Source organism: Phacochoerus africanus, chromosome 7 (assembly GCF_016906955.1).
Source record: "Phacochoerus africanus isolate WHEZ1 chromosome 7, ROS_Pafr_v1, whole genome shotgun sequence".
In the NCBI taxonomy this organism is placed as follows: domain Eukaryota; kingdom Metazoa; phylum Chordata; class Mammalia; order Artiodactyla; family Suidae; genus Phacochoerus; species Phacochoerus africanus.
In genome coordinates, this window is record NC_062550.1 from 433,734 (window position 1) to 458,992 (window position 25,259).

General features: G+C 66.9%; 3 protein-coding genes across 11 annotated transcripts; all 3 read left to right on the forward strand.

Annotated features, from left to right (window-relative positions):
- The first annotated feature begins 1,836 nt into the window (after window positions 1–1,836).
- Window positions 1,837–8,100, forward strand: MAPK11 (mitogen-activated protein kinase 11). Of its 2 annotated transcripts, XM_047785903.1 has the most exons (12): window positions 1,837–2,013; window positions 4,563–4,692; window positions 4,765–4,823; window positions 4,901–5,012; window positions 5,085–5,114; window positions 5,194–5,241; window positions 5,322–5,436; window positions 5,601–5,672; window positions 5,914–5,993; window positions 6,403–6,481; window positions 6,556–6,729; window positions 6,968–8,100. In XM_047785903.1, the coding sequence occupies exons 1-12, from the start codon at window positions 1,898–1,900 to the stop codon at window positions 7,045–7,047; spliced, it is 1,095 nt and encodes a 364-aa protein (XP_047641859.1). In that variant the 5' UTR covers window positions 1,837–1,897; the 3' UTR covers window positions 7,048–8,100. The 2 variants fall into 2 exon arrangements, with proteins under 2 accessions (XP_047641859.1, XP_047641858.1); XM_047785902.1 differs by lacking the exon at window positions 6,403–6,481 and having other exon boundaries at window positions 1,850–2,013.
- Window positions 8,101–9,783: 1,683 nt separating this feature from the next.
- MAPK12 (mitogen-activated protein kinase 12) lies at window positions 9,784–17,873 on the forward strand. 3 transcript variants are annotated; one of them, XM_047785918.1, is made up of 12 exons: window positions 9,784–9,967; window positions 10,036–10,165; window positions 12,335–12,393; window positions 13,136–13,247; window positions 13,342–13,371; window positions 13,568–13,615; window positions 14,085–14,199; window positions 14,444–14,515; window positions 14,669–14,697; window positions 14,827–14,905; window positions 14,999–15,172; window positions 17,353–17,873. In XM_047785918.1, the coding sequence occupies exons 1-12, from the start codon at window positions 9,843–9,845 to the stop codon at window positions 17,430–17,432; spliced, it is 1,053 nt and encodes a 350-aa protein (XP_047641874.1). In that variant the 5' UTR covers window positions 9,784–9,842; the 3' UTR covers window positions 17,433–17,873. The 3 variants fall into 3 exon arrangements, with proteins under 3 accessions (XP_047641874.1, XP_047641873.1, XP_047641875.1); XM_047785917.1 differs by having other exon boundaries at window positions 9,786–9,967; window positions 14,669–14,748; XM_047785919.1 differs by having other exon boundaries at window positions 9,801–9,908; window positions 14,669–14,748.
- A 1,787-nt stretch (window positions 17,874–19,660) lies between these two features.
- Window positions 19,661–25,197, forward strand: HDAC10 (histone deacetylase 10). Of its 6 annotated transcripts, XM_047785909.1 has the most exons (20): window positions 19,663–19,962; window positions 20,030–20,164; window positions 20,381–20,477; window positions 20,683–20,780; window positions 20,884–20,988; window positions 21,151–21,219; window positions 21,403–21,529; window positions 21,705–21,770; window positions 21,961–22,020; window positions 22,098–22,187; window positions 22,325–22,431; window positions 22,504–22,571; window positions 22,651–22,918; window positions 23,032–23,116; window positions 23,469–23,560; window positions 23,710–23,766; window positions 24,042–24,120; window positions 24,318–24,500; window positions 24,587–24,746; window positions 24,899–25,197. In XM_047785909.1, exons 1-20 carry the CDS (start codon window positions 19,904–19,906, stop codon window positions 24,907–24,909), a joined length of 2,016 nt encoding a protein of 671 aa, XP_047641865.1. In that variant the 5' UTR covers window positions 19,663–19,903; the 3' UTR covers window positions 24,910–25,197. The 6 variants fall into 6 exon arrangements, with proteins under 6 accessions (XP_047641869.1, XP_047641863.1, XP_047641866.1 ...); XM_047785907.1 differs by having other exon boundaries at window positions 19,662–19,962; window positions 24,587–25,197; XM_047785910.1 differs by having other exon boundaries at window positions 19,662–19,962; window positions 21,747–21,770; window positions 24,587–25,197.
- The last annotated feature ends 62 nt before the right edge of the window (window positions 25,198–25,259 follow it).

A 25,259-nucleotide genomic window follows, 5' to 3' on the forward strand; every position in this document is an offset into this window, starting at 1 on the left:
TCTGCCCAGTACTGCTGTTGACACATTTTATGTTGTTTTGTTTTGCCTGTTTATTTTTTGGCCACCCCGAGGGATATGGAGTTCCCAGGTCAGGGATGAGATGTGAGCTGCAGCTGCAGACTAAGTGGCAGCCGTGGCAAAGAGGGATCCTTAACCCACTGCAAGGGCAGGGGGTCTCAAGTAGGGGCACACGGATGTTCCCAGGCCAGGGATTGAAACCCAGCTGCTGTTGCAACCTACACCACAGCTGTGGCAACGCTGGATTCTTTAACCACTGTGCCAGGCTGGGATCCAACCTGTGCCTCTGCAGCAACCCAAGATCCTGCAGTCAGGTTCTTAGCCCACTGTGCCACAGCAGGAACTCCAACTTCTATTTTAATTTGGTTATCAATATTTAGCAATTTTCCTGTGGCATGGTGGGTTAAGGATCTGGCATTGTCACTGCAGCAGTTTGGGTCGCTGCTGTAGCACAGCGTTCATTCCTGTCCCAGGAATTTGGCACACTGCGGGAACAGCTAAAAAATATTCTAAAAATCAGGAGATTTTACATAAAAACGCAGGTTTTCGCTTATTTCGAAAAACAACCGAAGAGTGGGCACTCAGCCTGATTTCCCACTTTCCTGGATGGGGCAGCCTAGCCCCTGCCCCACCGCTTCCGGAGGAGGGGAGGGTCAGGAGGGCAACACTCTTTCAGGGCCCCTGTCGCTGCAACCTGGGAAATGAAAGCAGTTGCTCTGGCCCAGCCAGAGCTCTAGCCAGATGCCGAAAAGGGGTACATTCCTCTTCACGGTTAACCCGGCCTGTGAAAACTGAACCTTCTGGGTGGAGAGAGGAAACGGGCAGGGCTGGGAGTTCCCAGGCCTCAGCAGCTGTGGTTCTGACCTCGCACCCAGGAGGATCAGTGTGGGCTTCCTGGGAGAGATGACAGCCGATGGAGCCGTTTCAGGAGGAGGAAAGGCATCTGTTTCAGGAGGACCAGGCACCAAAGAGGACCCAGCTGAGCCTCTTACGGGCGCAACACCCCAAAGACCCCTTGGTGCCGCCGCTGTCCCTGGTCCTGAGGGCTGGTCTCCAGGCCTGGCTCAGCAGGCCCGCTTCTCCCAAGGGGAGGCTGGGCCCAGCCCAGCAGCCCGCCCCGTGCGGGAAGCGACCCACACCGCCAAGGCCACACGGCCTCCCCGGGGGGAGGGAAGACAGCTAGCCCAGGATCCAAGGCCCCCCGCATCTGCCCTCGGGGAAGGGGGCCCTATCCAACTAAATGCCTGCCTCTCGGGAGCGGGGACTGTCTGTTCTGATGCCAACGCTCTCTCCTCGTTCCCCCCCACCCCGCCGCCGCCCCCCGGCTTCCTCGGGGTAGGCGGCTCGACCTTCCTCTCGAGAAGCGCGCTGGGGGAGGGGCGCGGGGCCCGGAGCAGGTGGGGAGAGAGGAGGGCCGCGCGGACCGAGCAGGCCGAGGGGGCTGGGACGCGGGAGCCGGGCTAGGCGGAGGGCGGGGTGCAGGGAGCGGCCGGGCAGCGGGGAGGTGCCGGCGCCGCTGCGGCCGGGGAGGGTGCGGGGACAGGAGTCCGGAGAGGCGGCGGCCGGGTCCGGGCCGCGCCGCGCCGCGGGAGGCGCTGCGGCCTCCGGGCAGGTGCGCGGACCCCGGGCGGGCGAGGCGGGACGGGCGCTGCGTCGTCCCGGGGCCGCCCCCGCCCCGCAGCGCCCCGCAGCGCCCCGCTCGGCCCCGCGGCCGCCGCGGGAAGGCCGGTTTCCGCTCGGCCGCGCCTCGGAAGCGCAGGAAGCCGCGCGTCCGGCTGCGGGAAGCCCTTCGCCGGCCCCGCCCCGGCCGCCCCGCCTCCGGCCGCCGCTCGGGCTCCGCGGGGCGGGGGGCGCGGGCCGAGCCGCGGCCGCTCCCGACATGTCGGGCCCGCGCGCCGGCTTCTACCGGCAGGAGCTGAACAAGACGGTGTGGGAGGTGCCGCAGCGGCTGCAGGGGCTGCGCCCGGTGGGCTCGGGCGCCTACGGCTCAGTCTGGTAGGGGCGGGCCGGGCGGGCGGGGGATCGGGGTGGGGGGGCCGAGCGCGCGCCCCCTGCCCGCTCGGCGCGGGGTGCCCGGCGCGGGGACGGGCGCGCCCTGCCTCCGCCCCCGGGCCTCACGCGGATCCGGGGAATGAATGGGGGGCGGGCGCGTGAGGGAAACTTTCCAAGCCAGCCTCTCCCCGGCGGGCGAGGGGTCGTCCCCTGCGAGCCGGAGCGGCCCCCGCAGGCCCGAACCCTGCGGAGCCACAGCTGGCCGGAGGGCAGGTCTCCGGGCCCCTAAATGTCTGAGCAGGCATCCGGGGGCCCCGGTCAGGGACGAGGTCCTGGGGTCGAGCAGATGCCCCCGCCCGAGGGTGGGGAGTTTTGTTTGAGAAAGAACAGCTCCTCTGAAGGGAGGGCAGCGCCCCCCATTCCCCCCCCCAACGCCCCCAGCATGGCCTCGAGCTCCCGGGTGTGTCCAGCCGCCTCCCCTGCTTTCCTGGGGGGTCTGCGATCGGAAAGGGGTGTAGACCTGATCAGAGATGCCCGCCTTATGCCACCCCAGTTTCGCCCCCAGCCAGAGAGCTCAGACAGCCCTGCACTTGGGCCCCGGGGGCCCAGACGGATGCCTGAGGCTGGAAGCAGGAGGGACGCGGGGGCAGAGGCCTCTGCGAGGGGGCGGGTGGGGGCTGGAGGGCTTGCGGACAGTCCTGGCGGCAGTCGCGGTGTGTACAGTGAGTCTGGCTGCGGAGGCGGAGGTTGAGAGGCGCCCCTGAGCCCAGCATGTCCTTAGCGTACCCCCGAGGTTCCAGTCAGCTCCTGTCCCCTGTGGGGGTTTCGAGGGTGGTGGGACTGTCACTTTAGGATCTGGCAGAAGGTTAAGAAGGGGCTTCTCAGACTCCCTCCCAAGACCCAGCACTGGAGCGCAGAGCAGGGGTTTTCACTGGCCAGCCTGCCAGCCTTTTGGAACCTCAGGCAGGCCATTTCGGCCAGTCCAGCCACAGGCCTGTCTTCATGTCTGAGGCCTCAAGGCCAGGAAGAGGGGGCAGCCCCTGGGGGATCTGACAGAGCTCTTGCTGGGAGGCCCTAGGGACTGTCCTGCTCCCGGAGGGGGGGTCTCTGTCTGCCCCGCTGTGCTTCGCTGCACAGGGCTGTGCCTCCCTCCTCTTGCCAAGCCGGCCACCTCTGCCCCCCCATCATTGGATTGTGCAAACACAAAAGGATCCTCTGCACCCCCACCCCCAGTGAGGGGCCACTTCCTACTCCCCCCCCCCAGCAATGACCTGGACCTTCCCCTGCAGATTGCAGGCTGGGGGGAAGGGCCTTCCTCCTCTGCCACCTGGGCCCAGGAACTGCTGCTGGGCTGTGTGGGCCTGGGGGGTGGCCTGAGGCTCCACGGCCTCCTGATGGAAGAGGCCGTCCTTGACGGGAGACAAGAGATGAAGTGGGAGGCAGGGAAGAGGTGAGCTCCGGCTGGAAGGAAAATGGTGCTAAGGCTGCGCTTTCAGAAGGGCAGTGGGGCCGAGGGCCAGGTGGGGGGCCCTGGGCGGCCAGGCCCTTTGTGCTTCAAGACGATGCCAGACAGGAGTTCCCGTCGTGGCGCAGTGGTTAACGAATCCGACTGGGAACCATGAGGTTGCTGGTTCGATCCCTGTCCTTGCTCCGTGGGTTAAGGATCCGGCGTTGCCATGAACTGTGGTGTGGGTCACAGACATGGCTTGGATCCCGTGTTGCTGTGGCTCTGGCGTAGGCTAGGGGCTGCGGCTCCGATTGGACCCCTAGCCTGGGAACCTCCATATGCCGCGGGAGCGGCCCAAGAAAAGGCAAAAAGACAAAAAAAAAAAGACGATGCCAGACAGGGTTTGCTGTGCAGCGTAGGTGGGGAGACTGGGGGCGCTGCAGGCCTGGCCCTCTGGGGAGGGGGTTGGGCGAGGGGAGGTGTTTCGTGGTCTCTGAGCCCAGAGACGGTCTCCTGCTGGACATTTTGTTGTCCTTTGTTGGCCGCCCAGCGGCATCTGGAGTTCCTGGGCCAGGGACCAGATCCGAGCCACCGACTCGACCTAAGCCGCAGCTGTGGCACTGAGCCAGGCCGGGGATCGAACCTGCATCCCAGCTCTCCCAAGACGCCACCAATCCTGTTGCGCCACAGCGGGGACCCCTGGACATTTTTCAATGTCCGGTTCCTCACTGTGAAGAGTGCTGATGCAGTGAAGACCTTTGCTCAGTTTTTTGTCCGTATTTTGAATATTCAGGGGCTTTGGAGGGGGCTCTGGAGCCCCCAGGGTGCGGGCCCCCAGGGGAGCCCGAGGACTGTTTGCTGTGGAAGCGTGTTGGTGGCTGTCTTCCTGGCATGTTTTTTCCACCCTGAGTTGGGGGCAAGAATCTCTGCAGTCAAGGTTAATCCAGGTCCTGCTCTGGGCTCCCCCGCGGGGCGGGCGGGCCGGGACCCTGCAGGCTGGGAAGGGTGGGGGGTGAGCTGCCCCAGGAGGGAGAGGAGAGGCTCGGAGTGAGTGTGCGGGCACCTCCCAGTGCCAGGGCCTTCTTGCCTCATGCCCTCCTTGCAGCTCAGCCTATGACACTCGGCTGCGCCAGAGGGTGGCGGTGAAGAAACTGTCACGCCCCTTCCAGTCTCTCATCCACGCGAGAAGGACATACCGTGAGCTGCGGCTGCTCAAGCACCTGAAGCACGAGAACGTGAGCTGGGGCGGCAGAGCCCGGGGTGGGGCGTCCTCAGCCCGCCGGGTCCTGACTGCCCTCCACACCCAGGTCATCGGGCTGCTGGACGTGTTCACACCGGCCACCTCCATCGAGGACTTCAGCGAAGTGTGAGCCGCAGCTGGTGAGCTCGTTCAGGGAGGGCGCGGGGTGGGGGGCCCCTGTGCTGACCCCTGACCCCACGCAGGTACCTGGTGACCACGCTGATGGGCGCCGACCTGAATAACATCGTCAAGTGCCAGGCGCTGAGCGACGAGCACGTTCAGTTCCTCGTGTACCAGCTGCTGCGCGGGCTGAAGGTGGGCTCAGGGGAGGGGGGCGGGCCGGGCCGCTCGAGAGCGGAAGCTGACGCCCGCGTCTCCCCTCGGCAGTACATCCACTCGGCGGGGATCATCCACCGGGTAGGTGCAGGCGGCGAGGGTGGGGCTCCTGCCCAGGCTGCGTTCCTCGCTCACGCCGCTCTGGCCGCCCGCCCTGCAGGACCTGAAGCCCAGCAATGTGGCCGTGAACGAGGACTGCGAGCTGCGGGTGAGCCGCGGGGGCCGGGCCGGACTGGCGGGCGGGAAGGGGAGACCCAGAGGCACCGACAGCCCTGGGGGTGCCCGCAGATCCTGGACTTCGGGCTCGCGCGCCAGGCCGACGAGGAGATGACTGGCTACGTGGCCACTCGCTGGTACCGTGCCCCCGAGATCATGCTGAACTGGATGCATTACAACCAGACAGGTGACATCGGCCGGCGGCCTGTGGAGGGCGCAGTGGGACCCGGAGGCCAAGGCTCTCTGGGGGTGGGGGGGTGGCTGAGGGGCCTCTGGGCAGGTGCAGTCCCAGCTGCCTCTCCAAGGCGGGGCCTCGGGTGGGCAGGCTAATGGGGACGCCTCCTCTCACAGTGGACATCTGGTCTGTGGGCTGCATCATGGCCGAGCTGCTCCAGGGAAAGGCCCTCTTCCCAGGAAATGACTGTATCCTTGGCCCGGTTAGGGAGGAGGGTTGAGCCAGAGCCCCCTCCTGCCGGGTGGGGGTCGAGGGAGGTGGGCTCTGGCCCTTTCTGGCCAGTTTCGCCTCCTCTGCCCCCGCCGTGTCGCCTTGGGCTCACTGTCCCCAGCGATAGGAGAGCAGGCTCCTGGCAGTGCCCCAGGTCTTGGGTCTGGGCTCCTGGGGAGGGTCCATGCCCGGCTGCCGGCCCTTTCCTGAGCCAAGCAGACATCGACCAGCTGAAGCGCATCATGGAGGTGGTGGGCACGCCTAGCCCTGAGGTTCTAGCGAAGATATCCTCGGAACACGTGAGTCGTCGGTCACCGGCTCCCTCTGCTGACCAAGCCCCCAGGCACTCCAGAGGAAGGGGCGCTGTGGGAATAGGCGCCCCGTGTGGGGAGCACGGCTCACAGTGGAATAGACCTCAAGGCAGGCACCTGACCCCTTCGGGGATTCCTGGCGTGAGGGCCAGGGAGGGTAAAATCTCGGCATGCCCTGGCCAGGGCAGTGGAGTGGCACCAGGCCCAGGTCCTCCAGGCATCGGGGCCGGGCGAGGGGCTGGAGCTGCCAGATCCAGAGTGGGAAGGTCTCTGGTCAGCACCTGCCCTTGCTCAGGCCTGTTGGAGTGAACGGGTCTGGGGGCTTCTCTTGGCAAGCCCCCACCTGGCTGAGGCCCGGGGAGGTGGGCCCTGAGCAGCCCCCTCCACACGCCGCTAGGCCCGGGCGTACATCCAGTCGCTGCCCCCCGTGCCCCAGAAGGATCTCAGGAGCATCTTCCGCGGCGCCAACCCCCTGGGTGAGCGTGGGCCCTGGGGCATGGGCTGCACGTCTCGCCCGGATGTGGCGCTGACCCCCCGGGCCACCCCGCAGCTGTGGACCTCCTGGGAAGGATGCTGGTGCTGGACAGTGACCAGAGGGTCAGCGCGGCCGAGGCCCTGTCCCACGCCTACTTCAGCCAGTACCACGACCCGGAGGATGAGCCGGAAGCAGAGCCCTACGATGAGAGCATCGAGGCCAAGGAGCGCACGGCGGAGGAATGGAAGGGTGGGTGGGGGTGGGGGTGGGGCCGTGGGCCCCTTGGGCCAGGCGCTGCCTGTTTTCTGCACAGAGTGCTCCCGTTCCTCTGGAGAGTGGTCTGGGTGGGTGACAAGGTGCCCCTGCCCCACTCCAGGGGTCTGGTGTGTCCATCGGAGGCTCAGAGGCCACGCAAGGCAGGCCCAGGAAGGAGCCCAAGCGCCTGGGCTGCTGAGGGCCTGAGCTCACCCTTCCGCTCCCCCCGCAGAGCTCACCTACCAGGAGGTCCTCAGCTTCAAGCCCCCGGAGCCACCGCGGCCACCTGGCAGCCTGGAGGTTGAGCAGTGAGGCGACCTCAAGGCAGGGCCTGAGCCGGCCCGCCCCCTCCCTCAGCCTGCCTCCCAGGACCCCTTGTCTACGTGATGCTCCTTGGGGCGAGTTTGCACACGTGGATGCTCGTGTGTGAGCCACCGACGTGGGAGTCTGGGCAGAGCTGTCTGGACTTCCTTGGTCCCCAACCCGCTCCCAGCAACCTGGGTCTCCCTTGGGACCTCACTGTGGGGGACCTGAGTGCCCTAGCACCCCCCGGGGATGGTGTCTGTTTCCAGTCTCCTGAGCCGAAGAGGGCTGTCGCATGGTCGGCGGGGCGGGGGGGTGGTGGTGCTTTGGGGCCCAGCCTCCTGGAGACAAAAGTCTGGGTGGTCAGAGCCGCTCAGTGGGAAGGGGCTGCCCTGCAAAGTGCTGAGCCGAATCTTCCCTGGGGGGCAGGTGGGGACAGCTGCCTGGAGCCATGTGTTCACCTGTGCTATCTGGGGCACACCTGGGATTCACATGTCAAAGCAGACGCAGGCATGTGTGGACCTGAGGGCATCCAAAGGCCAGCGACCATGACCAGCAGGAGGCCCAAGTTGGGGCGGCAGTGGCGGTGGCTCACTATTGCCCACCCCCCCAGGTCCTGGGGCGGGAGCCGTGCTGCCGGCCAGGGGCGAGGTGACCAGGGTCAGCCATGTGAGCAAAAGGATCCTGTCTCCTTGGGCATGGGATCTGCAGCAGGTTCCAGAGGCCCGAGGGCACCATGCCAGCTGGGGGGCTGGCAGGCCTGGGGGCTCCAGCATGGAGGACCCACACTCCGGTATGGACTCGGATCCTGGCCCCTGGCCCAGAGCCCCTGAAGAAAACCTCTGCCTGCTCTGCGTCTGCAGGGCAGCCCTGTCTTGCCCCTCCAGGGTGCAGCTGACCTCCAGCCTCTGCTGGAAATGCACTGGGGGTGCGGGTCCTCCCTCAAGGGGCTTCTCTGTCAGGCGGGCTGGGGGGCGACCCCTGGCCTTGCGGGATCAGGGAGATCTGAATGTCAAGTGCCTGCCCCAGGGTTTCACAATAAAAGGGGTCCTCTCTCGCTCAGCTTGTGTCTTGGGCTCCAGGGCCTGCTGCCTGCTGTCCCCACGGCCTGGAGGGGTGGCCCCATTCCTCCGGTCCTTGGACAGACAAGCAGCGGTCTCAGCATCTTCCCTGCTTGCTGAGAGTGAGGGGTGCTGTCTGTCCTGCCGGGGTTTACTGCACGGGCTCTGGTCCAGATCCAGACCTGCCCCCTCACCCAGTGGTCAGGGAAGACGTGGGGGGCAGCAGGGGTCTCTGAGAGCAAAGGCCTGCCCCTCCCAGGGCCAGGGAGATGGCGGGCTGCTTCAGCCCACAGGCACCCCCCCAGGGGGAATCAGGCAGGGTATCCGCAGGACAGGGACAGCCTGTGTCTCTGCCCTAGGCCTTGGGGTGCAGACCACTGGGGAGGTGGGCCTCCAGAGGCCTGGGTGGTGCGGGTACTGGGCTTCTGGTCCTGGAAAACCCCTGGAGACCAGGCTGGGTCCAGTCCTGGGCGGGGGGCCGGGGGCGAACAGGAGCAGAACTGGGACATGCCTCACTGGGGGGTCTGGTCTGACGCAGAAACCTCTGGACTGCTGGGGGCTTCCTGGAGGAGGCAGGCAGAGTGCCACAGGCAGCCCAGGGCATGAAGCACCTGGGGAGAGGCGGTGGTGGCTCCAGTGACCCCAGGCTGCTCCCACTGACCAGCCGGCCACTCCAGAGCGCCCAGATGCCCTCGGCAGCCCAGGTGTAAAGCTGCTCTGGCCAGGCCTGAGCTGCTCAGCTGCTGATTCATGGTGCAGGGCACAGAGGGCGGGGCAGGGGGCCCTGGGGATCTTCTTACCCCACTCTCCTGCCTGGGTCACTGGGCCAGGGGAGGACAAGGAAAGGACTGGGGGCTCTGTCCTGCAGGAGCAGCGGGTTGAGGAGGGGCCAAACCCATGAAATGATGAAGCCCCCACCTGGGGCGGGGCACTGAGAGGCCCTTTCACCCCTGGGGTCAGGCACACCTTCCTGGAGAGAGAGAGGAGGCTCCCGCTGGCCTTTGAACAAACCAGAGGGCCTAGGCTGGGCAGGGGCCGGACAGGCAGAGGGACTTGCAACTGTATGACTTGGGAGATGGAACTGACTTTTTCCTAGGGAAAGGGGGAAGGGGGAAGGCAGGTGCTGGGGACGGCGGAGCTGGGGCCGACCAGGCGGCGCGCTGGGGGGTGGACAGTGATCGGGGATGGGCTGGAGGTTGCCCAGCTCCGGGAGGCCGCCCGCCGTGGGCCAGCGGCCCGGGGCGGTGCTTGCAGGCGGGAGACGCGGGCCCCGCGCGGCCCCTGTTAAGACGCCTCCTCTCTGGAGGTCTGCTGGCTTCATCGCAAGGGCAGGGGCGGGCGCCGGGGGCTGGGCCGAGCCGGGGCGGCGGGCGCCGCTCCCCGTCCCCTCCGTCCCCTCCCCCGGCTCCGGCTCCGGCCTCCGGCAGGGCGGGCGGCCGGGCGGCCGCCTCAGGTTTCCGGAGGGGCCGGAGGGCGGGCGCGGCGTCACGTGCGCGCGGGCCCGGGGCCGGTTGGTGCGCCGGCCGGGGAGGGGCCGCGCTGCGCCCGGGCCGGGGTCGGCGGCTCCGGAGAGCTCGGAGGCGAGAGCCGGGAGCGGGGGAGCCCCGGCGGCGACGGGCGGCGCGGCGCGGCGCCGGCTCTGCCCCGCGCCGCGGCCAGGGGCGCGCGCCAGGGTGCCCCGCGGGGCTCGGGCCCCGGGTCCTCGGGGCGCGGGGTCTGCGGCGGGGCGGTGCCCGGCCAGCCATGAGCGCCCCGGCGGCCGCCCGCAAGGGCTTTTACCGCCAGGAGGTGACCAAGACGGCCTGGGAGGTGCGCGTCGTGTACCAGGACCTGCAGCCCGTGGGCTCGGGCGCCTACGGCGCCGTGTGGTGAGCGCAGGCCGGGCGGGGGGCCGGGCGGCGAGGCCGGCCCTCCTGCTAAGCGGTGCGTCCCGCAGCTCGGCGGTGGACACCCGCACCGGGGCCAAGGTGGCCATCAAGAAGCTGTACCGGCCCTTCCAGTCCGAGCTGTTCGCCAAGCGCGCCTACCGCGAGCTGCGCCTGCTCAAGCACATGCGCCACGACAACGTGAGTCGCGCGGTCGCCTCGCTCCCCCCCCCCCCCCGCCCCCGCGCCCGCGCCCGCCTGTCCCGCGGCCCCTCGGCGGCGGCGAGGCCCTGGAGAGGACTCCGGTCTGGTCTTTGGCTCCTTCCCGAGGCCACATCCGGCTCGTCCGCCCGGCCCAGGCCCCCGTCAGGGGACGACGCCCTCTTGCCCGGGGCTCACTCCAGGTCCCGCCTCCAAGCAGGATCCCCGAGGCGAGAGGCGAGTCTCTGGAAGGGGCACCGTGTCTCTTCTGGGCACCCCCTCCTGAACCCGCTGTGCTCCCTCTACCTCCTGAGCCCCAGCCCTGGGAGCCCCGAGGGGGCCTGTGTGGGCCTTGGGGAGCTGGTGTGCGAAGGACACGGGGCACACGCCTTCCTCATGTCCAGCGGCGTGCATTTCACAGCCCTTGGGGTAGGGGCTGGACCCAGCCTCCGGCAGGGAAAAGTCTCTGTTGCGTCCGGAACTGCCTCAAGCCTCTCCTGGGGACGCTGCTGGCTGCTAAGAGCCCTTCCCTCTGCTGGGGGTGCTCCTGCTGTTTGCCTGTGGCCTTGAGCTCTGTCCTCTCCCACACAAGCCACCCCTGCCCAGTCTGAGGGCTGGTGATCTGGGTGCCCAGACCCCGACTGATCGTGTTGGTCTGGCGCCTCCTGGCTCATCAGAACCACGAGAATGAGCCTCCGTGTCCACCAGGAAACTCACCCCTTGGCTCCTGACCAACGCCCACCTCTCAGCCCCTCGCAGAGAGGGTCCTTCTTTCTCTCAGACTCCTCTACCCTTGACCCTTCCCGGGTGGCACCCATTCACCAGCCCAGCCGGGCCTTTACTGCCTCTGGGTCACATCTGGTCACACTCTGGCTTGTCCTCTCCCAGAGAGTCCTCACCCGGCTTCTCCCCACCACCACTCCCCCCACCACCTGCTGCTCCAGTGCCATCTCTAGGCCTTCTGTCCAGTTACCTCCCGCCCTGATCTGTACCAGTGGGTCCTTCTCCCAGGGGAGCCCCTGACCCACAGCGCGGAGCGCTGCAACCTGCAGGACTGTTCCGAGAGCTTCCTAAACCCAGTTACTAGGAGGAGCTAGGCTCGGTGAGGCCTAGTGGCACACCCGCGTGAGGTCCTCCGTCCTTCCCCCCCCCCCCCGCCCCCGCCCCAGGCCCTGTCTGCACCGCAGAGGCCTAGACATCTCCATCAACCTGGTGGATACCCCCCCCCCATTCCTGCCAAAGCCTCCTCCCAGGGCCCTCGGCTTACCTGCCTCCAGGCCCCTCTGGATGTCCCACTCTGTTCCCTCCACCCCGCCCACATCTCTGGCCCTGGTGTCTGCTTTGGTCATCTAGCTGTCCCTCCACTCCCGTCCACCTTCACCTCACTCTGGTTTGTCCCCATATAGCAGCCAGGGGACACATTCAGCATCTCACCGTCCTCAGTGGCTCTTAGGATCAAAGCAAACCTTCCTGGTGTTCGAGGGCCTGCTCGGGTTCCCTTCGGCTTCTCCTTGGCTACTCCTTGGCCTGGTCCTTGGCCACCTGGCCTCTCTCCCGTGTTCCTCAAACGCGCCAAGCAATTTCCCTCTTGCCCCGGCCATCATTTGCCTGGCTTCTGCCAGGTGTCCCCCTGCCAGTGCATCCACCTGCTCCTCCAGCCACTCTGATTCTCAGCCTCCCAGGGTCCCTGGAGGCCGTGTCACTGGAACCCCAGGTAGCAGTTGTCACATTACCTGTCTGCTGTCCACCACCCCTGGTCAGAGGGCTGTCGATGTGGCCACAGTGCTGCCTGCCTGGGCCTCTGGCAGAGGCGCAGCCTCTCGAAGGAACTCTCCCCTGAGAGGCTGTCCCCACAGTGGTCCTGGGTCTTCAGTGGGGACAGCAAGAGGGGGAGGAAGGGCCATGGGGCTGGTGCTCCTTGGATGGCCTGGGAGCTGACCCAGACTTGGGGCCGCCCCTCCCCTGGAGGATCCTGGCTGTCACCATCCCAAAATAGCCTTTGTCCATGGGCGTGTGTGCCAGGGCTGGGTTGAGCTGCTGGTGGGCAAGAGCCAGGCCCTGAATGGTGGGGGGAGACCAGGCCAGTTGCAGGAGGCTTTCCTGCCCAGAGCAGGCTGTGTCTGAGCCCCCGTGTTCCCTGCCAACCTGGTGCTCTGGCCTCCTCCCCAGGTGATTGGGCTGCTGGACGTGTTCACGCCCGATGAGACCCTGGATGATTTTACAGACTTGTGAGTGCCGCCTGGGGCTGGCCCGGCAGAGCAGGTGGTGTTGGGTGGCTCCTGGGTGTCAGCTTCAGGTTGGGGGTTGGCAGGGGGGTGGCTGGAGGCAGTACCGTTAGGTACTGCCTGATGGACCTGGGCCTCCTGCTCCAGTGCCAGTGATGCCAGCCTTGGACCTGAGGGTCTGTTAGCAAGTCCCGTGCTCTGGCACCCTGGCACTAAGTGCGTGGCCTGTAATTGGAGCCGTTGACCTTTGCTGGTGGCAGGGGAGGGGCGCCACAGGGCACCCAGCGCTGCCCTGCTCTGCTGAGCCTGCCCCGCGGCTGCCCAGGAGGCCACCCCTGGACTCACACTGTTGTCAGCCAAGAGCCAAGGGCCAGGCCTGGGAAGGCCTGGGAAGGACGAGGACGCACACTGGCCTCTGTGTCCTGGCGGGCCGTTGTGTGTCTCTCCCTTTCTCTCTCCCTCCACCTGTCCAGCCCCGCCTCTGACCTACATGTCCTGCTGTCCCACCTGCCCTCGGGCGCTTCCCTTCTCTCTCTTGCGCCCTCCCCGCCACCCCCAGCAGGCAAGCTCCCTTCAGGAAACCCCGAAGCACGGCCGTGACCTGCTGGGCTGCGTGGGGCCAGCAGGATGGGGCCCCGTGCAGGCCTGTGGGAGCCGGAGGCCGGGTGCTGCAGGGTGACGGGGGCGCCCGGGCCTGGGCCCCCAGGCGTGACACCTGCCGTCTCTACCTGCCCGGTCCCTGCAGTTACCTGGTGATGCCGTTCATGGGCACCGACCTGGGAAAGCTCATGAAGCACGAGAAGCTGAGTGACGACCGAATCCAGTTCCTTGTCTACCAGATGCTGAAGGGGCTGAAGGTGGGGGGCCGTCACAGGGGGTGGAGCCCCGGGGCTGGGCCGGGGCTCTGAGGTCCCCCTGAGCTCACTGCCGCTGCCCGCTCTGTCCACACAGTACATCCATGCTGCTGGCGTCATCCACAGGGTGAGTCCTGGCCCTCGAGCTCAGGGGCCTCCTTTCTCACTGGACGGGGCATAAGGCCTGCACACAGCCCTGGGGCCCACGCCCCTGCACCCTCAGCGGCCTGGATGCTCCCACGGTCGGGCGCGGCCCAGGCCCTCCCCTTTGCACCCTGGGGCGGGCGGGCGGGGGGTGCTGCACAGCCGTCTTTTGTTCGCAGGACCTGAAGCCTGGCAACCTGGTGGTGAATGAGGACTGTGAGCTGAAGGTGTGTGCCAACTGGGGGCTCGGGCCTCCCTCAACCTGCCCTGCTGCTTGCCGTGCCCTCAGCCCTTGGCCTGCAGGAGGCCTGGCACAGGCACTGGCAAGCAGTTGATGGGCAGATGGGCCCTGTGGGACCTTGCTGGTGGGGAATGTGTGCCCGGCTCCCTGGGCTTGAGCCAGGGCTGGGCTGAGGAGGCCTCCCCAGAGGTGCCGCCAGGCCCTGCGGGGTTAGCGGGGAGGGGAGGGCAGGGAAGGAGACCCCTCTGGGGTGCCTGGTCTAGAATTTGGGGTGACTGGCTGTGGGGAGGCACCGAAGGGGGAGGCTTAGGGGTACGTGGCTGTGACCTCAGAGCCCAGAGGGTGTCCTGGAGACCCTGGTGTGCCCAGTCCTCTTCGGGTCTCCTGGGCCGCAAGCTGCCCCCGCTCCCCCCCCCCCGCCCCCCGGTGCCCCACCTTCCCGATTCTGCCCATAGATCCTGGACTTCGGCCTGGCCAGACAGGCCGACAGCGAGATGACTGGGTACGTGGTGACGCGCTGGTACCGGGCACCTGAGGTCATCTTGAATTGGATGCACTACACGCAGACGGGTGAGGAACCGCCGGAGGCTCAGGGGCTCCCCGCCCCAGCCTCCAAGCCGCCCTGCCTGCGCCCCTGCTGTCGGGGGGGGGGGGCTGCCGAGCTGGGCTGCGCCAGGCGGGCTGATGGCGCCTGTGCCTCGCCCCCTCCACTGCACCCACTCCCGTGTCTGTCCGCTCCCCCCCCGCCCGCCGCGGTCTGTGTGTGTCCCCCTCCCCAGCCCACCGAGCCCTGATGCAGGGGCTTTTGTCCCAGTGGACATCTGGTCAGTGGGCTGCATCATGGCCGAGATGATCACAGGGAAGACGCTCTTCAGAGGCAGTGACCGTATCCTCCACCTGGAGCCAGGCGGGGCTCCCTCCTCCTGGGGGGGCGGGGGCGGGGCTCCCCTCCTCCTGGGGGGGGCGGGGAGGCAGGCCGGGGCTCCCCTCCACCAGCTCCGCACTCTGGCCCCACGCTGTGCTCCTGACCTCAGCCGAGACCTGGACCAGCTGAAGGAGATCATGAAGGTGACGGGGACGCCCCCCGAGGAGTTCGTGCAGAGGCTGCAGAGTGCGGATGTCAGTCGGGAGGGGGCCGTGGGCTGGAGCCTGGGCCTGGGCCGCGGGGCCGGCCCCTCACCCTCGCTTCCCACGCAGGCCAAGAATTACATGAAGGGTCTCCCTGAGCTGGAGAAAAAGGATTTTGCCTCCGTCCTGACCAACGCGAGCCCTCTGGGTAGGGTGGGGCTGGCGTGGGCATGGGGTCCGTGACCTGGTGCGGGGACCCGGGGCGCTCCCCTCAGCCAGGCCTGACCCACCCTTCCCCCAGCGGTGAACCTCCTGGAGAAAATGCTGGTGCTGGATGCAGAGCGGCGGGTGACGGCGGCCGAGGCGTTGACCCACCCCTACTTCGAGTCGCTGCAGGACACGGAGGATGAGCCCAAGGCCCAGAAGTATGACGAGTCCTTTGATGACGTGGATCGCACGCTGGACGAGTGGAAGCGTGAGTGCAGGGCTCTGGGCAGGGTCCGCGGCTCGACCGCACAAGCCCCGTGCAGGTGGCCGGGGCCCGGGGTCCTGGGCCCCCCCACCCCGGGCTGCAGGTTAGGTGAGGAACAGGGCAGAGGGCAGAGGAGCTGAAGGATGGAGTTCTTGTCGGGGCTCAGTGGTAACGAACCCAACTAGTATCCAGGATGATGCAGGTTCCGTCCCTGGCCTCGCTCAGTGGGTGAAGGATCCGGCGTTGCCATGAGCGGTGGGGTAGGCCACAGGTCGCAAATGCAGCTCTGATTTGACCCCTGGCCTGGGAACTTCCCTATGCTGCGGGTGCAGCCCTGAAAAGACCAAAACATAGAAGAAGTAGCTGAAAGATGAAAGGGAGGGCGTTCCCGGCAAAGGCTCTGCACAGAGAGGAGAGGGATTTTGGTTGGAACTCGCAGGGAGGCGGCTCCAGGCTCAGGACAGCCACAGGCACGGGGCTGCTCCCGGCCCCCGGACCTGCCAGCGTGCCCCCTGCCCTCTGGGCCAGAGACCGGGTCACCCTGGAGCCCCTTGGCACCCACTCCCCAGGCCTCAGCTCCTACCCCTTGAATCTCCTTGCTTCTCTCTGCCCCTTCCGGGAGCCCTCCCACCTGAGCAGCTGCACACCCCCTCGTCCCACAAGCAGGATAAGGTCCACTCCAGGCAGCGCCTCACCCTTCCTCGCTAGCCCTCCCGTGTCCCCCCCACCCCCGCCCTCTGAGCCGTTCAGCCCCCACTCCACCTCTGCTGCACCTCCAGGCTTTGCGTCAGCCGTCCCCCTAGACCAAGGACCCCTCCTCATCTCTGAGGGCTGCCCGGGCCTGCTCAGTCTGAGGCTGGGCTCAGGAACACCTGCCCAGGTCTCCAGCCTCCTTCGTGCTGGAGTGGGCCTTGTCTATCTCCACCGCAGCAGGGCAGGTGTCCTCTCGGCTGCAGGACCCGCCGGGGGAGCAGGGATGTCTGCGGGAGCAGCCTGTGCCCTTGGAGCTGTGGTGCTGGCTGCCATGGTCCTAGACCCCATGCTGCCTCTGCCTCAGACCCGCGCTGGGGTTCTGCGCGTGGGGGAGGGTGGGGCTGGGCAGGTGGTGGTTCTCCAGCTGCGCCGCTCGGCGTCACTGGGTTCTCAGTGCCACCCGCAGGGGTTCTGCCCTTATCGGTGCTGTGTTTTTTGCTTTTAAGTTTTCTGTTGCTAAAAAAGGTAGCCCCAAACCACAGGCCACAGGATCCCTCCTGCGGTCCAGCCACAAAGCGTAGTAAGAGTTTCTGCTTTGACTGCAGACTGTGGTAGGTACGTGACCGTTTGTGGCTGAGCCCCTGGTCAGGGATGCAAATTCACCCCGTCCTGTTCCCCTGGGAGAAGCCAGCCCCACAGCAATGGCCTCTCCACACAAACTTTCTCTGCGCGTGCCGGCTTTTGCTCCAGGGTCAGGTGACGGGCCTGGGAGGCACCCCGTGGGGGAGGAGCCACAGGGGCACCTGCTCTAAAGGCACAGTCCTTCCCAGCTGGGCCTGGGGAGTACCAGTGGTCTCCAAACGGGTGCTTCCAGGACTGGGGGAGGGACCCGCTGGGGCAGGCTGAACAGAGCCGGCCCGTCCCTTCCAGCAGGAGCACAGGCAGGGAGGTGGGCGCTGCAGGTTGTTGGGGGGGGGGGCTTCACACTCATCTGGAAGCTGGAGTGTGCCCTGCTACAACCTTGAGCAGCCGTGCCGGTGAACACTGTTTCACCTTCCTGGGTCATCTTCCGCTCACAGGCAGGCTGCGGGGCCAAGGGCAATCTAGGGGCCGTGGGTAGGAGGACAGTCCCTGTGGCTGGCCACGGGTGGGCTGAAAGTGGCTGTGACTTAGGATGCCCCTGCACGTGTGAGACAAAGGAGCCCACCTGCTGACCTCTGACCCTGTCGTTTTTAGGGGTGGGGAGCCCCTAGGTCAGTGGCTCAAAGCCTGTGCCCTGGGCCTGGGAGCTCTCCCCACCCCCACTCCCACCCTCACCCTGAGTGGAACCCCACGGGACTTCTGGCTGGTCGGGGTGAGCACCAGGGAGCTGGGCCGGGGGCTTCGTCTTGGTTGCTGGCGACCATCTCAGCAGGGATGGTGTGAGGGGAGCTGTCTGAGGGGCGAGGGGCCCCGTCTCGCGTAACTCTGTCACTCTCACCCTGCCCCAGGTGTCACGTATAAAGAGGTGCTCAGCTTCAAGCCTCCCCAGCAGCTGGGGACCAAGGTCTCCAAGGAAACGGCCCTGTGAAGACCCCTGGAACCTGGCTGGGGCTTCCCCCTGGAAGGGCCATCCTGGTTTCCCCTGTGGCTTTGGCTGGGGCTCGCGTCCTGGGAGTGCCCTCGTTCCCTGGAGCCCCTCCCACAAGCTTGTTCTCCTGCTCTCAGGCCCCACCTCAGCCTCTCCTTGGAGGAGCACCTGGCCTTTTTGGACGGGATGCCCACCTGACCTGGGGCTGGCCTCTGGCCCCCTGAGCAGTGGTCCGCTCCTCCAGGGTGCAGCAAGAAGCCTCGGAGCCTGTGGTGGGGGAGGGGTTTAGGGTCGAGGCCTGGCTTCTGCCATTGCTGAGAGGAAGGACAGGGAGGGCACAGGTGATGACTCAGGGACACCTCTGCATCCCCAGCCTGGAATGTACATCGGCCACGTGGCGTGGCCACTCGGCTGGAGGAAATAAACCCTTTCTCTCTCCTGCTCTGCCTCACCTGCTGATTCTTGGGGTAGGTCTTCAGCTTTAGGTTTTTGAGCTGCAGCCCCGTGCAGAGTATGGAGGCTGGCCTGGGAGCCTTGGGCCATCCTGAGCCACTGGGGACCCCTTCCCTCCCAGGTCACAAAGCTGGTGCACCCCATCCTGTGCCATGAGCCCCAAGTCTGGAGCCCCCACCTCACGGCCTGGCTCTGCCCCTCTTGTAGGGTGGCTTTCCTCTAAGATCCTGGAGCCAGAGGCTGACGGGGGCGGGGGTGCGTGTGTGTGTGTGTGTGTGTGTGTGTGTGTGTGTCAGGGTCCAACATGGATCTCGGCTCCAGATGTTAGGACTCCCTGCACTCTCCAAGGCCAGGCTTTGGGGGGTGGTCACAGTAGACCCCTCCAGGCACCTCTGGTGTCTTGAGACGCCTGTGCCTTAGCAGAAAACTAGGTTCGGTGTTTTTTTTCCTGCCCTTTGCCTGGCCATGCCCCACCACCATCAGTGAGCCACCGCTGCTGTCTGCCCGCCGTTCCTCCTTTGAGGGCTGGCAGCTGGGTTACTGGCCACCCTTGGGCTTTGCCTTGGCTCCTCCCACCTGCTCTCCTGGCAGGTGCACCTGAAGCCGGGCCAGGCCTGTTCCTTTCTCCTGGCCTGGGACTCAAATGGACGCACACAGTTGATCCAGCCAAATCCGGTCCGAGGAGTTGCCACAGTGGACACCGGCCTTCTCTGCCCAGGAGGCCTCTTGTGCCTCTGACGGAGCCCGGCCCAGACCCGCGGCTCTCAGCGACCCTGGCTGGCCCGTCTGCCGCAGGCCCCGCCTTCGCGGGCATGTACTCAGGAAGGCAAGTCAGCCAGGACGATGGCGATCTCCGCGGGGCTGCGGGCCCCGGGCAGCGGGGCCCTGTCAGGGCCTCCTTCTGCATCCATCTCACGGTGGAGACCTTCCCTGTAGGGAGGGCCACGGCGGCTGAAGAACGCGACTAGGGGCACTCTGGCTCCCAAGGTCCCGCCTCCAGGACCCTCGGCCCCGCCTTCAAGAGACCCGCCCTCGGGGCTCCGCCTCCAAGGCCAGGACCCCGCCCCTGGAGCCCTTTCGGGTCCTGCGCGACCCGTTTCCTTCTCTCTCTGAAGATCTTGCTCTGGGCTGTGCCCGCGCCTCCTCCATTGCGGCCTCGTTCGTTCACTCACTGCTGCAGCCCTCGCCCCAACCCTCCCTCTGTCGGCCTCCGCGCCGCCTTCCCCCGCGCCGTGCCGCTCCCGTCCAGCTTCTCTGCACAGCCCTGACCCTCCAACTCGTCCACTTTCTGGCCAGGGGTCTTCCCGGAGCTTACATCGGACACGCTCCTCCTCTCTGGATCCTCGGGGGCAGCGCTGCGCTGCAGCCCGCGCTTCGCTAAGCCCCGGGCAAGGGTCCTCCTCCTCGTGGCCTGCCCGCGCAGCTCTTCCCTGAGCCCCGGCCGGGGGCTCTAGGGCGGCTCTGGGCGCGATGGGCTACTGACGTGTCCGACCAGCGGTCTGCGCGGTCAGAGTGGGCCTGGGAGAGGCTTGGGGCGGAGGGGCACGGACACGCGCGGGGCTGCTGCGTGGGCACAGCGTGCAGGTGGGGCCGCCGCGACAGTCCGCAGGAGACTGGGCCCGCTGGCTCTCGGTCCTCGCGCCCTTCCGCTCCCGCCTCTGCAGGAGCACCAGGGCCCGCGGGGCGCCGCCCGCGGCGGGAGCAGGAGGTGGAGCCGCGGCTGGCGGGCAGGGCCCCGGCGTGGGCTCGGCGGTCCGCGCCGCGCGGGGGCGGGGCTTGCGGCAGCCGGAGGCGGGGCGGTTCCAGGTCCCAGGACGAGGAAGCCGGAAGCCGAGTCCCAGAGACACCTTGTCAACCCTTCCCCGCTGGGGCCTGCGGCCTCCTTCCCGTCTGTGCCCGCGGCCCCGGCCCCAGGCGTTGGGCTGCAGAGTGGGACGGGCAGTGCCCTCACCTGCCTGTGAGCGGTAGCGTCCTGCCCAGCCCGCAGAGGACGGCCCCAGAGTGAACGCGGCCGGGCCATGGGGACCGCACTGGTGTACCACGAGGACATGACGGCTGCGCGGCTGCTGTGGGACGAGTAAGTGGGACCTGGCCGAGGGGGGGTCGCGGAGGGGCTCCGGGCTCTGAGCTCCCTGTCCATTCAGCCCCGAGTGCGAGATCGAGCGTCCTGAGCGTCTGACCACAGCTCTGGAGCGCCTGCGGCAGCGCGGCCTGGAGCAGAGGTGCCTGCGGCTGGTAGCCCGAGAGGCCTCGGAGGCGGAGCTGGGCCTGGTGCACAGGTCAGGCCCGCGGGGGACCGCCTGCCCCGAGCACTCCTGCGACGACCTGGGCCTGCCCCAGCCGGCCAGTGCCTCCTCCACACACCTCACTTTCACCACGGGATGGGTGGGTGAGGGAGAAATGAGGTGGGCAGTCCCATTGGGGTCCAGGCGCCCTTCCTCCGTCCAATACCTGCTCCTCCTGGTGACCCTGCCTTGCCGCCTGCCTCTCTGCAGCCCCGAGTACGTGGCCCTGTTGCGGGGAACCCAGGCCTTGAGCACTGAGGAGCTCCAGGCCCTATCCAGACAGTTCGACGCCGTCTACTTCCATCCGGTGCATGCCCTGGGGACACCCCCGCCCACCCACTCCTCTGGGGACTTGGGCGGGTGCCAGCATCCTACTGGCTGCCACTGCTGCCTCCGGCACTGGCCTGGTCCATTCTGCCCAGTGCTTGGTGCCTTGCAGCCTGGTTCGGGCCTGGGTTGCGCCTGTGAAGGGTAGTGGGCAGGGGGCTTATCTGCATCCCTGCCCCCCGCAGAGTACCTTCCACTGTGCCCGGTTGGCCGCAGGGGCTGCTCTGCAGCTGGTGGATGCAGTGCTGGCGGGAGTTGCACGCAACGGGCTCGCCCTGGTGAGGTGAGCGCTGCCCCCTGCCCTGGCCGCCCTGACCTGTGGGCGGGTGGCCCTGCGTGGGCTCGGAACGACCCCAACATGCCCTGCACGGTGCTCTCACCCCCAGGCCGCCTGGGCACCACAGCCAGAGGGCCGCCGCCAATGGATTCTGCATGTTCAATAGTGTGGCCATAGCAGCCAAGCATGCCCAGCAGAAACATGGACTGCACAGGTTGGTGCCAGCTGGGCTGCAGGCCGAGGCCCAGGCCAGACGGGAAGGGGGTAGCGAGGGCCTCTGAGAGACCCTACCCAGCCCGTTCCCATCCTGGGCCTGGCTCCTGGCCTGGAGGTGGGAGGCCCTGCCCCTCAGTGACCCAGAGCTGGCTGTCCCCAGGATCCTCATCGTTGACTGGGACATCCACCATGGTCAGGGCACCCAGTATATCTTTGAGGATGACCCCAGGTAAGGTGGGCATGGGCTCAAGACCCTTCCCCGTGACCTCACTTTTCAGGACACACAGTCTGTCTGGCCTGGGAAAGCACGAGGGGGGAGACAGAGCTTTGGGCTTGGGGGTCAGGGTTCTGCGAGGTGCCCTGCGGCTGCAGGGCCTGACCTCTGACCCCTGACCCCGGCCGGCTGTGGCAGCGTCCTTTACTTCTCCTGGCACCGCTATGAGCACGGGCGCTTCTGGCCCTACCTGCGAGAGTCCGATGCAGACACCGTCGGCCGCGGGCGGGGCCTTGGCTTCACGGTCAACCTGCCCTGGAACCAGGTGCTGGCCCCTCGCCCCAGGCCCCCCACCCAGAGCCCTCACCCTGCCCACATCACCCCCTCCGGTGGAGCCCAGGGCATGGTGCCAGGATCGCCCCTAGAGCCCGGGCCCCGAGGGCAGGGGCAGACTCCGCAGCCCCCCCGGCAGGGCCAACACTGACACCCCGTGGCCGCAGGTCGGGATGGGAAACGCTGATTACATGGCCGCCTTCCTGCAGGTGCTGCTGCCCTTGGCCTTTGAGGTGACTGGGCGCGGGGGTTGGGGGGGCAGTCCTGATGGCAGGAGGGCGGGAGGGGATTCGGGGCCCAGAGACCCCCTCACTCTACCAGAGCGGGTCAGAACCCTTGGGGTGAGGAGGGTCCCTCCAGAGGGGCCTCACCTCCCTCTGCTCCAGCCTTTGTCTGCCTCTCCTCACTTGGCCCTGCCTGCAGTTCAACGCCGAGCTGGTCCTGGTTTCGGCAGGGTTTGACTCCGCAATCGGGGATTCCGAGGTGAGGCCCTGGCCTGGCCGGGGAGGGCTTCTGGGGTTCTGGGGACAGGCCCTCGGCATACTTGGTTCTGGTTCCAGGGGCAGATGCAGGCCACGCCCGAGTGCTTCGCCCACCTCACGCAGCTGCTGCAGGTGCTGGCTGGTGGCCGGGTCTGCGCTGTGCTGGAGGTGATCGCGGCGGGCAGGGAGGACGCTGGGCCAGAGGCTGAGGGGCAGCGGGAGGGGTCCGGCCACGTGGGGCAGGGCATCCTGCCCGGGCCAGTGACACCCCTGTCCTGTGGTGTCTCTGCCTCCCGTGCTCCCAGGGCGGCTACCACCTGGAGTCCCTCTCCCAGTCCGTGTGCATGATGGTACAAGCGCTGCTCGGCGACCCCGCCCCGCCGCTCTCAGGGCCCATGGCTCCGCATGGCAGGTGCGAGGGGTGGGAAGGTGGGAAGGGCCACGGGTGGGAGGCCAGGCTCCCTGATCCTGCTCTTCCTCGCAGCGCCCTGCAGTCCATCCAGAGTGTCCGGGCAGCGCAGGCCCCTCACTGGATGAGCCTCCGGCAGCAAGGTCGGTGAGGCCTGGGTCGGGCTGCGGACTTGCTCCTCAGCCTCCTGTGCCGTGGCGGTGACTCTGAACCACCCCCTAGGTGTGGCCCCTGTACTGAGTTCCAGCACTCGCTCCCCGGGGCAGGAGCCCTCGCCTCCAATGCCTGCGGGGCCTGAGTTCAAGACAGCAGCAGCCCAGGCCGTGGCTGCGCTGAGCTCCCTCCTGGACCAGCTACGCCTCCGTCCCACGCCCCCTGTCCGCACTGCTCTTGCCTTGCCTGCGCCACTGGACGGTGACCTGGTCCTGCCCCATGACGTCCTCTGTCAGGAGGGGTCAGCCCCACAGGAGGAGACGCAGGCCTGGGCCAGGTAGGCAGGGTGGCCTGAGGAGAAGGGCTGGGCCACGTCTGCACAGGTGCCTGTGACTCATCTACGGTCTGTGTCATTCTGTGTCCTTGTGTCCCTCGGGCTGGTCCCCACAGGCCACACGAGGCCCTGGCCCAGGATAAGGCCCTCTCTGCACTTGGGAGGGTCCTGCACCTCTTGGACAGGATCCTGGATGGGCAGGTGAGGCAAGTGGGGGGCTGGGGGTCGCAGCGGAGTCAGGGGAGGCCCGTCTGGGGAGGGCTGGGTGGTACAGAACCATGTGGACTGCAGGGTGCCTCGCGCCCAGGACCGTCCCCAGAACAGCCCCCAGGGACAGGGTGCAGGAACACTCGCCTCAGCTCCCTCAACTAAACGCTCTTCAGCACAGAGGTGAAGGGGGTGCTTTGTACTTTGAAGCGTCTTAGTTTCAGAAGTGGAGCCATGTGACCTCAGAGTGTACAGGTGACAGCCATGTAGACAAGAACAAAAAGAAGGGATGGATGGGTCTGTTTACCTGCTTTGGGAGTTACTCTCCACCGCTGTTACCTTGCAGGTGAGCAGCGGCATCGCAGCCACCCCAGGCCCTGCTGTAGCTGCCACCCTGGACGTGGCCATTCGGTGTGGCCTGTCCCACGGAGCCCAGAGGTAAGCCTCACCTGGCTGGTCTGAGGCTCCGAGGGCAGGGTCCGTGGGCACCCCCTGCCCTGGCTGGCCATGTCGTGGGGGCGGGGGCTCTGGGAATGGGTTCCAGGTGGAGTGAGTGCTGTCTATCCAGGGACCAACTCTTCCTCCAGGCTGCTTTGTGTGGCTGTGGGACAGCTGGATCGGCCCCCCGATCTCACCGATGACGGGTATGGCTCTCGGGTGGCCCATGTGTTTAGTTCCGCAAGTGGATGGGTGGGCACGTGAGCCTGGATCCCCAGGTGTGAGGGGTGGGTGAGGCTTTCCGCAGCTGGAGTTTGGCAGAAGGGCCCCTGGGAGCAATGCCGGGAGGGTCTCGGGCATAAAGGGTCTGCAGTCTTGGCGTCTCTGCCCATGAGCTCTTCCTCTTCTGTCTGGGCTCTGGAGGGTGGGCGGCACCTCGCACACAGGCACTCATGTCCATGTGCTCGCTTTCCCCTGGAAGGGGGACTCTATGGCTGAACGTCGGGGGCAAAGAGGCAGCTGCCCTGTCCATGTTCCACGTCTCTGTGCCACTGCCAAGGGTGAGTGGTGGTGTCCCAGGGCAGGGCAGCTGCTGCTCACTGGCATCACCATGAGGGCCAGGCCCCTGGCTTTCACCTACCTTTCCTGGAGGGACTGTGGGTATGTCTGCCCACCAGAGATTGGGAGGTGGGGTGGCCTGAGTGGCAGGAGGGGTGTCCCCTGGATGAGGGGTTGGGCTATGTTGTCACTCCCGTAGACAACCGGTGGGTTCCTGAGCTGTGTCCTGGCCCTGGTGCTGCCCCTGGCCTACAGCTTCCAGCCTGACCTGGTGCTGGTGGTACTGGGGCCTGCTCATGGCCTGCAAGACCCCCAAGCTGCACTCCTGGCTGCACTGCTTCGGGGCCCAGCAGGGGGCCGAGTCTTGGCCCTTGTGGATGAGGTGAGTTGGGCGGGGTGGACCTGCTGTCGGGTAGGAGGTGAGGAGAAACCAGTGACTCATTGCTTCTACCTCTGCTCCTGGCCCAGGAGTCCACACCCCAGCTTGCGGTGGTCCTGGCCAGGGTGCTGCATGGAGAGGCACCCCCCAGCCTGGGCCCCTTCTGCACGGCCTCCCTAGAGACCATGCAAGCCCTGATGCACTTGAGGGGGCAGCTGGAGCCACAGTGGAAGATGCTGCGAGTGGCCGGTGAGACTGGGAGGCCAGGCTCAGCCTGAATGTTGGGGCCTTGGGCGATAGCAGCCTTAGAGCTGTGGGGAGAGGGGCTCCTGTTCCGGGAATGAGGTGCTGCCCTGAACCAGCTTACAGCTGTGTCAGGCTGCTTGCGCACCTCTTCCCAGCTCCTCCTTGAGTGCCCTGACCTGGTGGCTTGAAATCGGCCAGGGTGGGACTATTTACACCCCGAAAAAGGCACTACGAAGCAGTCTCCCAAGAGCCTGCAGGTGACCATTCACCAGCACGCCTCTGCCTGAGGCCCCTGTCCGGAGGTCTAGGCTCCAAGGCTGCCAGGACCCTGGCTCCGGGGCTCTGTGACCCCTGCAGCGGCCTGGAACCCCCCTTCCCGCGACCCGCCTCTGCGCAGACCGCTCGCCCCTCGCTTCTCCGCGCCGCCGAATCAGTAAACATCCGTTCTGCGAAAGCCTGACTCCGCCTCCTTTACTGAGCGCGACTCCGCTTCAGTTTCCCCACCCCCGAACGAGT